This window comes from Epinephelus lanceolatus, chromosome 3 (assembly GCF_041903045.1).
Source record: "Epinephelus lanceolatus isolate andai-2023 chromosome 3, ASM4190304v1, whole genome shotgun sequence".
Taxonomy (NCBI): Eukaryota; Metazoa; Chordata; class Actinopteri; order Perciformes; family Serranidae; genus Epinephelus; species Epinephelus lanceolatus.
In genome coordinates this window covers 11,334,251-11,346,389 of record NC_135736.1, presented here as the reverse complement: position 1 = coordinate 11,346,389, position 12,139 = coordinate 11,334,251, and the positions used below count along the sequence as shown (strand labels likewise).

At 40.4% G+C, this 12,139-nt stretch overlaps 1 protein-coding gene across 3 annotated transcripts in view; it reads right to left on the bottom strand.

The window, feature by feature from the left end:
- Window positions 1-12,139, bottom strand: part of mast1a (microtubule associated serine/threonine kinase 1a) — a 98,409-nt gene that overhangs the window by 69,284 nt on the left and 16,986 nt on the right. Inside the window, exon 1 of one of the 3 annotated variants that reach the window (XM_033623580.2) lies at window positions 6,331-6,756. The exons of the other annotated variants lie outside the window; for them this stretch is intronic. Within the exon in view, the coding sequence (XP_033479471.2) occupies window positions 6,331-6,350 (20 nt within the window). The 5' untranslated portion in view covers window positions 6,351-6,756. Of the gene's footprint in view, window positions 1-6,330; window positions 6,757-12,139 lie in introns of those variants that run through there. 3 annotated transcript variants of the gene reach the window in all.

Below are 12,139 nucleotides of genomic sequence, written 5' to 3'. Positions count from 1 at the left end.
ACAGTTCTAGAGATGGGTCTGCTGCTAGAACTCTGTGTGGCATTCATCTGGTCTCTGATCTGAGCTGCTGTTAACTTGTGATTTCTGAGGCTGGTGACTCGGATGAACTTATCCTCAGAAGCAGAGGTGACTCTTGGTCTTCCTTTCCTGGGTCGGTCCTCATGTGTGCCAGTTTCGTTGTAGCGCTTGATGGTTTTTGCGACTCCACTTGGGGACACATTTAAAGTTTTTGCAATTTTCCGGACTGACTGACCTTCATTTCTTAAAGTAATGATGGCCACTGGTTTTTCTTTAGTTAGCTGATTGGTTCTTGCCATAATATGAATTTTAACAGTTGTCCAATAGGGCTGTCGGCTGTGTATTAACCTGACTTCTGCACAACACAACTGATGGTCCCAACTCCATTGATAAAGCAAGAAATTCCACTAATTAACCCTGATAAGGCACACCTGTGAAGTGGAAACCATTTCAGGTGACTACCTCTTGAAGCTCATGGAGAGAATGCCAAGAGTGTGCAAAGCAGTAATCAGAGCAAAGGGTGGCTATTTTGAAGAAACTAGAATATAAAACATGTTTTCAGTTATTTCACCTTTTTTTGTTAAGTACATAACTCCACATGTGTTCATTCATAGTTTTGATGCCTTCAGTGAGAATCTACAATGTAAATAGTCATGAAAATAAAGAAAACGCATTGAATGAGAAGGTGTGTCCAAACTTTTGGCCTGTACTGTATGTATGCATTAAGTACTGCACTTTCTTGAGCCCCCAATGATTAATGTAAAAATCCCCTTTTTTTGGATAATATAAATCTGTTCAGATGCCATGTTTTTCTAGAAATTAGGTGCAGCCATGATTTGTTGGTATCTGTATGACTTTTTTGCTGCTATCATTTATTGTAATTGTGTGTTGTTCAGATAGGGCATTATGAACTTTCATTGTTATTATATGTATATTTTGATGAATGATGTGTCTTTTTGTATCTAATATGTCTGTTTTTAACTTATAATGTAAACATACCCCATCTGGGGGAATCTGCAATATTTACTGTAGAAATATTTAGAAATATTTATTGATTTGTAACCGATTCTTTATATTATGTATTTCCCTTTTAGATATGTGGGGGTTACTTTAGACTGATGTCACACAGAGATTTTTGTTTTTTTGCTGTCTCTGTTTGTTGTGTTTTTTAATAACCCAATGATGTTTTTTACCTCTGTTTTCTGCACGTGGGAATGGGATTGGTTGTGGAGAAATGACCACTCCCTATTTAAGATGGCTTCTTATAAATAAAAAACTGTTTGCCTGATGAAGGTCTAGTACCGAAACGTCACAAATAAATTTTATATTGCAAGTAAGAAAGTGTGCGGGAGTCCTTTTGCAATTTTTTGGTCTTCTCTCACCAACGTCTTGTTTTAATAGATGTGCGAAGCGATTTCCTTTGCAACTCTAAAATGAAATTAGATCAAATAAATTAATGTATGGGGTTACTGTATGAGGTGTGTGCATATGCCCATGGTCGTCTGATGGGAGAGGCTTAGAACAGAGAGGGGAGAGCTGCAGGAGGAGGGTGTATTTTCAAATTCTGTCTTTTTTGCCTTTTCTAGATTTCTGCCTACCCCAGCTTTGATAAAGTACTACATGAATGAATTCATGCCAGAAGTCAAAACAATTCATCTACCATTACCATAAAGTGTTACCAATAAGGACATGAACCTGAGCGCCCAGCTTAAATATTACGTCTAAGCAGATTCATATCTATCTGGAAAATAACCATGTTATTTCACATGCAATTCATGTTGCCAGGCTTGTCATCCAACTCATGCCTGTATACGAGACGCTGTGTGTTATCATGTCATTGCAACATCAAAGATAAACCCCAAACAGTCTGTGTGTTTTGGTTAAGGCCAGCCTGAACACCAGCCAGTAACAGATGGTGCTGTCATGGTACAAACAACAGGAGTAGAGCTTGGAGAGGAGTTTTCCTTTTCTATACCATCTTTCACTGTGCAGCTCTGTCATTAAAAAAGACCGGCCAAGCAATGCGACTGCTCAAATATACTGTATGTCACTGAGCCTCTGTGCTTTATGCATCTGGGTAGATAAAGTGTGATTTTATCCTCATGGATGAATCACATGCAGACAAAACATATCTGAAAAAGCTCTCTTTATCTAGTAACCCCTAAAAGCCATAACAGCACTTAGCGTGTGCTTCATTGCTGTAGTGAAGCTTAAAATCAACTGAATTTCCTTTAACAAAGATGGTAGATGTGTGCAAAATGAAACTACTGCCACAAGGTGAGTCATTTTTGTGTAACTATTATTTATTCAGTGTGGTGTAATTATAATAGATATCAGCAATGAGAATCTGTTTTGCTGTGAGTCAAGGAAAGAGAGCATATAGGCTGAATAAATCAAACAGCAAACTGTTTTTTTTTAAAGATAGCCCTACAGTGGTTTTTTTTTTTGCTTCTCTTGTGAAAAATAAACACCGACAATATGTGCTGTTTGTGAGTGGGATGAAATGTCCTGTTTGCTGTTTATGAGTGGGATCATTTGCACCGTGCATCATGAACACATATGTATGAGTGGGATAATACTGTATATGCTGTGTGTGAGTGAGATAAACATGAAGACCTCCATCACTTGTTTGTCATCCAGCCTCTGTCTCTGAATGCTCCGTCTCCCTGTCATGATCTCAGAAGCCAAGACAACAAACCAAGGAGGTTTACCTTGAAGTGAAAGGGAAGGAAGTAAACGAACAGACTGAGAGTTTATCGTCATGGGCTCAGTTAACCCCACCGGGCTTCTCTCAAATGTAGGCTGAGACACTACCTGAGGCTCTGCCTTTCATCCCACCCCACTCTCTTCTTCCTGTAGCTCAGCTGCTCTCTCTGTCTCGTGCCTCATGTTCTCTCTCTCACTCGCTCATTTTCACTGTCTTCCTTTGACTCAATCTGTTTGGGAGTGGGCACAGAGCATTAGCTCTCTTAATTGCCACAGCTAGCCAAGGAAACACACATGCACTGAGGAAACAATGCACACGCACATAACAGAGAGTGAGACAAAAAAACAAGAGAATAAAAAAGTAGAACAAAAAAAAGTCTCAGGGATAAATGATCTGATGGTATTTATAACTCAGAATTAGGGTTGGGTGTTGTGTGAAAATGTTCCATACTCAAGTTCCAGCACCAACAAATAATGCCTTGCTTTGAGAAATGCAAACTTTCGTCTTTTATTTTAAAACAGCCAGAAGAATGTAGTTTGTGGGGCTGTGGATGTGTATTGCAGAGGTAACATATATATATATATATATATATATATATATATATATATATATATATATATATATACATACATACATATATATATATATATATATATATATATATATATACATATATACACATGGTACCTCTGCAATCAGTTGTTGTACGCTAAATATCAGAAGCATACACACACACACACACACACACCTAAACAATAACACAGATTCACCCTGGTGCTGAAACAATCAGTCAATTGATTAGTCAAGCAACAGAAAGTGATTGGACAGAAATTGAGAAAGTCAATTAATCACTGAGTCATAAAACATTTGCTGGTTTTAGCTTCTAAGCCGTTCTGCCCCCGCCTTTAGAACTCTCTCCACCATGACATTCGCAATATTGACTCCCTTTCCACTTTCAAATCCCATTTGAAAACATGCCTTTATAAGCTGCATATTCTGTCTGGTTTAATGATGACACACATATCAAGACTTGCACTGATGATGACTTTAGTTTGATGATTTTATACCTAATATTTATAATTATGATTTTAGTCTAGTCATTTGAACTTATATTTAATATTACAGAATTGTTTGATTTTATGATCTATGGATGCATTGCTGCTTGTTTTTTAACTGTGTCTTTTAAGGTGTCCTTGAGTGCTCTGAAAGGTGCCTATAAATAAAAATGCATTACTATGATTATTTCAAGTGTGAGTATTTTATATTGTAAATTAAAAACATTTTTTACAAAACACGCAATTGTTAGTTACCTTGGGCTCTGAGTAATTGTGATCTATTTGTGATTGCTGTGATCTTTCAATACTTTTTTCTCTGACCAAACAATAAATCACTTTGTCATAAAAAGTTAACCAATTGCTGCCCTACCAGTGTAGTGTATGTAATTACCTCTACACAAGTAGAGTATAGGGATGACACAGTTACTTGTTTTACAATAAACCAAGGTTTAATTCCGGATAGTTAGTATTAACATTTCAAAATTGAATTATCCTTCAAAGGCTGCTTGATTAACACACTCTGAAGAAGTCAGGGTAAACACTATGGATGGGCATTTTAAGTAATTTCCATATTCGAGTACTCGCATTAATTAACTGTTGACTTCTCGAGTACTTGCAAAAAAATACAGTAAAATTGAACGTTGGAATAGGAATGTGCAAGTGCAAAAATGTAACAAATAAATCCCTATTTGTGTGCAGCAGCAGCGGCTAACATCCAACACAGGGCCATTAAACAGGCCCAACAAACTCATACTGACACCGATACACCTCGACTCTTCCCTTAATAACCATATGATGCTAACAGTAAGCCGTGTGGGTGTATATGTGTGTGTGTATGTGTGTTTGTACAAGTGGGCCCACAACATCCCAGTAAATACTGTCCAGCATCAACCAAGGTTAGCATGTCTCCCAGACACAGCATGCAACATGGGTCTGTTTTGCTATTCCCCTGTTTACAGAGTGGGCGTGCAGCAGACAAAGCCAGTGATGCTGTTGGTCCCTTGTCCTCCTCTACAGTGACACAGACACTCTAACATTTTAAAGACAAGCTTTCCTTAACGTTAATGCACATTTGATATGGTTTTCATATGTTTACATAAGGTATTGGTTATGTTGTTATTTTATTGTTTGTGTAAACAGAAAGTGCAGCTATTTGTACTGCATTTTACCATTACTGTGATAATACTGATAGCCGTGATAAGTTTGGTCACTATAATTATGATGTGAAATCTTACCATACCATTTCATCCCTGGTGGAGTATGATATTATGTCACATTGCTAATACACACTCATAAACAGGTAAATTCACACACGTGAAACAGATGAGAGCAAAGAACAACAATTCTGTGTCACACACAAACATACAGCCTGTAAACAGGCTAAGCTTTTACATGGCAATGGCAAACACACGTCTCATGAGCAAACACCCCTTAAACATACATGGTCTCTATGGTAAACACATACGCTCTGCATGGTGGCCGCCAGTCAGAGCGAGGGAGACTTTATTCTTGGTCATATACAGAATATCCTGCTGTTCATTCCCTGCACTGGCAGAGCAACGGTGAAGACTCAGACTAATCCCCCTGTGATCAGATGAGATGAAGACAGCTAAAATGAAGCACCACAGGAGATACTAAAGGGTTGGTGCAGATTGTACATTAGGAGGGGGAAGAGGAGAGGAGAGGAGAGGAGAGGAGAGGGAATGAGGTTAAGAGGCAGAAATGACTACAGTCACAGGGAAGAGCTGAGGAAAACAAAGCAGAGGGAAATGTAAGCAAGGAGAGGAACAGATGGAGGACAGATAGGTGACGTTAAGGAGAAGAAATAGAGGAAAAGAGAAAATGAGAGAAAGAGGTGAAGAGGAAGGGAGAAGAGGAGCGAGGATTTGTGCCAACCAGACAGCACTCCAGCACTGCCCACTGTTGGCTCTCCACTACACAAGCACTCCCTGGACACTGATAATAATACCTTCACTTCATAATGCTATCTCTGGCACACAGGCTACTGGCCAAGCACACACATACATTCCAGTGTGTGTGTGTGTGTGTGTGTGTGTGTGTGTGTGTGTGTGTGTGTGTGTTTGTGAACGAGTGAGCAATAATCTAAAGCAGACCAAATCCTTGTGCACATGTGCATTACTACAATAAAGCTCAGCAAGGATAGAAATAAATACACATCCAGCAAATCCGTGATCTGCAAGAGCACACACACACACACACACACACACACACACAAGCAAACATATTATCAAACCACAATGTACTTTAGAAGCTCAAATACAAATCATAAAAGTGTGCACAAAATCAAATACATATATATGCATGTAAAGACACACACAAACACACACTCTCACACTCACGCACACACCATATTGCTGGAGCTAAATGGAGACAGGGAGACAACTGTGAGACAGCACGATAGCTGGCAGGGACAACGGAAACATCATGGAAAAACACAACAGCCTCCTCCGATGAATCAACACACTTCGACAACAGCAGGGCACCACACCGGTCACAAAGACTGCACGGAGACAGATTGTTGCAGTTTACCTTTTTGTGCGTCGAAACATGTTGCTAGCAGCAGAGGCTGTGTTGGCAGATGATCATGAGAGCAGCTGAGCCTCTCTTTCTCTCTCTCTCTCTCTCTCTCTCTCACAAACACACACACACACACACACACCAAGGCAGTCAAGAGGCGCCGATTACGCTCCACGCCGGCATATCAGCCTCCTCTGGCCAGTTAAACACACGCGCCCACACACAGCAACGTCTCGCCTTGACTCTTTGCATGTGAGTATGCGTGCGAGTGTATGCAAGAGAGAGGAGAAAATGATTAGAAAGATTTGGAAATGTCAGCCATGTCACAGACAGAGAAAACAAGAGGATTAAAGACAGAGAGAGAGAGAGAGAGAGAGGAGGGAAGAAGAGGAGCCGGAGAGAGGGGACAGGCTGCCGAGCATCCCTCTCAGAAGGAGAGAGGATTGTGGGGCTGCTCTCAAGGGTATCGTGCCAAGCCAGGAAGTGTGGAGCGACAGAGCGAGGGAGGAGGGGGGGCAAAGAGAGATAGGAAGAGGAGAGCGAGGGGTCAATGCAGGTATATGAACGAGAGAGAAACAGCGAGAATGCAAGATAGAGAGAGTGGAAGCCAATCAGAGGTGGAGAGACGAGGGAGCAGCGAACTGGAGACTGATGTGAATGACAAGACAGGAAGACAGCGGGAGGGGAGAGCAGTGCAATTTGGTTTTCACATGTGAGTGTGTGCTATTCTGTGTGTCACAGCCTGGCACTGACATCACTGAAACAACAGGCTATTATAAGAAAATAATTTTTGACAAACAAATCCCATGAAAAGCCAACAATAAATGTTTCCTACTAACAAAGCCTGTTCTAGTTTGTTCCTCTGTGCCACAGACCTCCATTGTTGTCCAAAAGCCATTAAAGGATAAGGCTGGCAAAATTCTATGTTTCTGTTATTGTCAATAAATCCCATGAAAAGACCAAAACCAACAATACTTTAGTCCGTCTCTCAGTGCTATCTGATGTCCCCAAGCTGTATGTGGCCCAAAGCCTCAATCCCATTGGCTCCTACTGAAGGTGTAAATCTTCACCCAATCATTCAGTTCTTTTTAAAGGCTTAATAACATGCACTTTTGAGCAAATGCTACTCAAACAGGAGTATTTGTTGGGGGACTACTTTCAGCCACCAAGTCAGTGATCTGGTGAGTATTTACAGCAGCAAGTTTGTGTACAGTATGTGGGATTCACTTTAAGGTTCTGTATGTTACATTCAGAGCATTAACATAGCAGCAAACCACTGATTGCTATTTGCAGTGTAAAGACATGGTGGAATAATGGTGTCCAGAACAAAGAAAAAAGTCACAGCCCATTTGTGTGTGTTGCAATCTGAGCTTCTTTGTGATTTGTTGAGGTAAACCGGTCTGATGGCACATGTATGTTACAGCATGTGTGGATCCCACTGGCTAGCTAACTGCCCCTGCTCTGCGCTGCACTCATATGGGAGTTACTCAGATAACGGGATGGCGTCACTGCAAAAATAAGCACCCACCTTTCAGTTCCCCCCAGTTAACACTGTTACCTCTGTCAACACTGCTGCTGTTGTATAGCACTGTTTATGGAGTTAGCTGCAAGCTTCTTGCACCGGAGGGCGCAGCAGGTTGGCTGAACCTGTCGTGCACAAGACAACGGACAAGGTGTGTGCAAGGAAACACGTCAGCTCTTAGCTTGTAATGCATGTTTTAATATTAAAAACATATAATATATATATATATATATATATATATATATTTTTTTTTTTTTTTTTTTTTTACAGTAGACATTTAGGTTTTTAACTGGGCCTGATCAGTCAGAGCTCTAACCCTCATGTTCTGTCATACACTCAACTTCACATAGAGCCCCTTTAAAATAAACTACAGTGCCCATGTTCATGGTGATGAAGGAACATGCTACCCAATGGCATGAGTGGTCTATGTATTTATGTTTGGACAACAGTGTTAGTCTATGGCACAGATGAATACGTTATATCAGGGTTAAACTGACCAGACAATAGTTGTTTGTAGAATATATTAATTGTTGGTTTTGGTGGATTCATAGGATTTGTTGATAATAAGAAAATACAAAATATCAGACTTATCATTTAAAAACACACCAATATACCACACTGTTGCCCTGGGTGATATGGCCCGGTGTTTTTACAGGAAAACACCAGTCTTTTCCTGTAAATTCTCGATAGGACAGCGAATGTGTATTAATCCGCAGCTGAAAATAGACCCAAAAACATGCACTATTACTCGTGTTTAAGTTAAGTTTGCTTAAAACTACAGTGCCCAGCTGTTTTGGGAAATTACTGAGCCCTTTCTTCTATTGAAACTACATATTTGTGATCCATTTTTAAAGATTTACATCCTCAGTAGGGAATGACTGTGCTTGGGGCTGAGTGCCACAGACAGGGTAGGAAATGAGAAAGCATTGACAGATTTATTAATATCCATTGTTTTGGGGTTTTCATGGGGTTTACAACAGCAAGGAGAATATAAAATCACATCAGCATTCTTTACAATGCACACAGAGAACCACACACACAGACACAGCTCTATTTTTTCTATGTAAAATGACATATTGGATGAGCTCTGGCACCATCTACTTGTCCTAAATATCACAGGAGCAGCTCTGCAATGCCCGGCCAAGAGAGATGTCATTTCTGTGTGTGTGTGTGTGTGTGTGTGTGTATCTCCGTCCCTCCCTCCCTCCCTCCCTCTCTTTGAAACAAATGCACCAAATGTTAAAGCTGACGTGGGGTGACAGTTGCACAGTAGTGCTGAGGGGAGTAATTCAATAATGGATGCCGTCTCTAATGTGGGAGTCTGGATGGATAAAATATACATGGGAGAGGAGAGACGGGGGGAGGAGGGGGATGGGAGGGGAGGGGACGGAGCAGGAGGGGGAGGGGTGATGGTGATATCACTGAAACTCAGTGGGGGGTGACAGACAGGGATGGGCAGCATGATATCATATAGAAGACATGGTGTGTTTTTTTTCCACGTGTAATGTGGGACTTTTTCTCTTGGTGTCCTCTGAAGCACATTTAACCTCCGAGGATTTCAGTATCTGGTAACCTGTTTGTCCTTCAGGTCACTTTATTCCCATTCTGCAATAAACGCCCCGTCATTACACCCACAGTACAAGACTCCAGCTCCACCCACAGGAGGATGTGTGTAGAAAAATCCAACAGAGGAGGGGGGGCTAAAGGGAGCTGAGAGAGCTGACCGCGAGCCTCCAGCTCCAGTGTCTCTGTCATGCCATGCTGTGACATCTGCCACCTCGTCACACAGAGGTCAGGGGTCAGGGTCAAAACACACCCGATGACAGCAGTCAGGGACACACATGTATGCTGCACACCACATCACTGACACACACACACACACACGCCAAAGCATGTGGCACGAACCGAGTGAGGCAGTAAATTGTAATTACACATGGATACAGGCGCACATTAAATACCCCGAGCATGTATACGCTAGCATCATCAAGCTATTGTTGCCAGACAGCACCTCTGCAGAGTAACATGCAGACAGAATATTAAACAGACAACAACACACAAATAAAAAATGAAGTTAAAAAAAAAAAAACGCAGCTTAGTACGGGGAATTAAATCCACGCTTCACATTTACATCTTCATGAACTGCCTGCATCCTCAGTGCTATCAGTGCTACAATACAGTTTACATGATAAACAGACATATTAGCTGTCAAAAGATCAGGGGAGCTGGATACAGGCGAAAACATGCACAACAGTCTTTGGGATGATGTTCTCTAGGTCTACTCTTCATTTGTATGTGCCAAACATGATCTCATACTCCGCACAAAACTCAGACCTTCCCAATTAACCCTGTTTGTGTCAGCAAGCTCCCGCCTCATTGATTTATATGTTTAGGCCTTGCCCATCTCTTCATAACTATTAGTCTAATATTTTTTAAATGTTGTCAGGGGCACTTGGGGTGCCGTTTGAATCAACTGCATCATCAGCACTCTTTGGGGTAATACCGAATACAGTGGTCCTGCCAAGAATTAAAGTAGACCTTGTGGCCTTCTGATACTACTTCATAGAGTGGTGCAGGAATAAGTCTTGAGTTGAGATAGCATTTTAGCGCTCCCAGTTCCCTCGTCTTGAAGTCAATTGGTTTTTTGAATGGGTTTTTTTTTAGATGCCTGAAATAAGGTCTGTGGTCAACACAAATTTAAGAGACTATGATGTTTTGTTCTACGACATAAAATACACCAGTAAATACCCCACTTGTAAAAGCTTTTATGTTTCTTAAAAAGAGGCGGTTGCTAAAATATGGCTAATAAGACTAGAGGACATCTTCATGCCAAACATGGCTTTACAGCCTCACTGTTATGTAGTTTGTTGATAGGTTTGCCACAGAGCTTATTTTCTGCAATAATCTAAAATCCAATACAAAAATCCCGTAGTCTTTTTGACGAGGGAATCAGGGCGACACTATCCTGTGCGTTGGCCTACAAAAAACATCATCCATCCATTGGAAGTCCAATAAAGCTTGGATGAGAGATGTTTGTCATTTAGTAAATCATAAAAGATTAGATATACATTGCATGGGTCTACAGCAAAATGTTTTCAAATATGACGATCCCTCTGTGATCCTATAAAGACACTGCAGTCCCAGATTGTGCCTTAGTGAAGGTGGTTGTTGCTTTTTATTATTTTTCCTGTTAATCTTGCTTCTTTGATTACTCAGTACTAATCTGTGGCATCAAGAGGAACTATTTTGCAATTTCCCAGAAAGGCAGGGGGTTATATTTTTGCCATATACATTAAAAAGAAAACCCAAGTTGAAACAATTTGAGAGACTGTTTATAACAAAGAAAACACCAATACAAAGAGTTTTAAAAGAAAGTTTTGAAACAGAAATATGACAGAGTTACATGATTCATATTCTGCTCACACAGAACAAAAGTGGCCGAGTCAAAAGTAGAATGAAAAAATATATATATGGCTGTGGACTAGAGCAATTTCAGAAAAATTTCAAGGATTTCAACACTTGAAATGATGATGGCAAAGTGTAAGCATTTTGTGGAAAATTACACCCCCCTCCATGTTCAAAGGCATTTTCAGACAGCCTTTTGAGCTGACATAAGACACTTTTTCAAATTCTGCCTGATTTGTGAAGTGCTTTTAGCAGCAGAAGCACAAGCCAGCTACGACTTCCCAAACCCAACTTTAAGAATAGATGATAAAAATTCACAGGTTGTCTCAGGTAAGAGAGGAAATTGTCAAGAAGTAAACAGTAGTTAAGATGTAGCAAAATACGCTGCCAGAAACAATCGCTTAAAAAAAAAATCAGTCTGTATTCTTCAGTCATATTTTTGAGTAAAAAGGTGACAAACACGATAAACACAGTGTGCAGGGGAAAGAAGAGTGGTGAGTTTCTTTTCAGCACCATGGACAGAGACTCACATACTTACACAGTACAACAGCATCAGCTGCATTAAAAGACAGACATCAGTTTTTGCTCCATATTTCACATTTTACCTGACATAACTGTTAAGTGTAACAGCTTTTATATGCCTGCACCACAAATTAAGGTACTTTAATCAGTTTTGGGAAACCTCTCAGGATCATTTAATCCCACTCTTTTCTAAATGGCTCAGAACGACTCCAGAGGTTTCTATTCAGTCACTAAAAGTATTCTATCTCTGTGGAGATGCCAAGTGTTTCTCTCTTTTCAGCTGTCTTATAATGTTAATATCTGCCTTTAATGTTGACAGTCTTAGGAGCTTCCATTAATCATTTAATTCAAGAGCACAATCAGAGCTGAAATGAG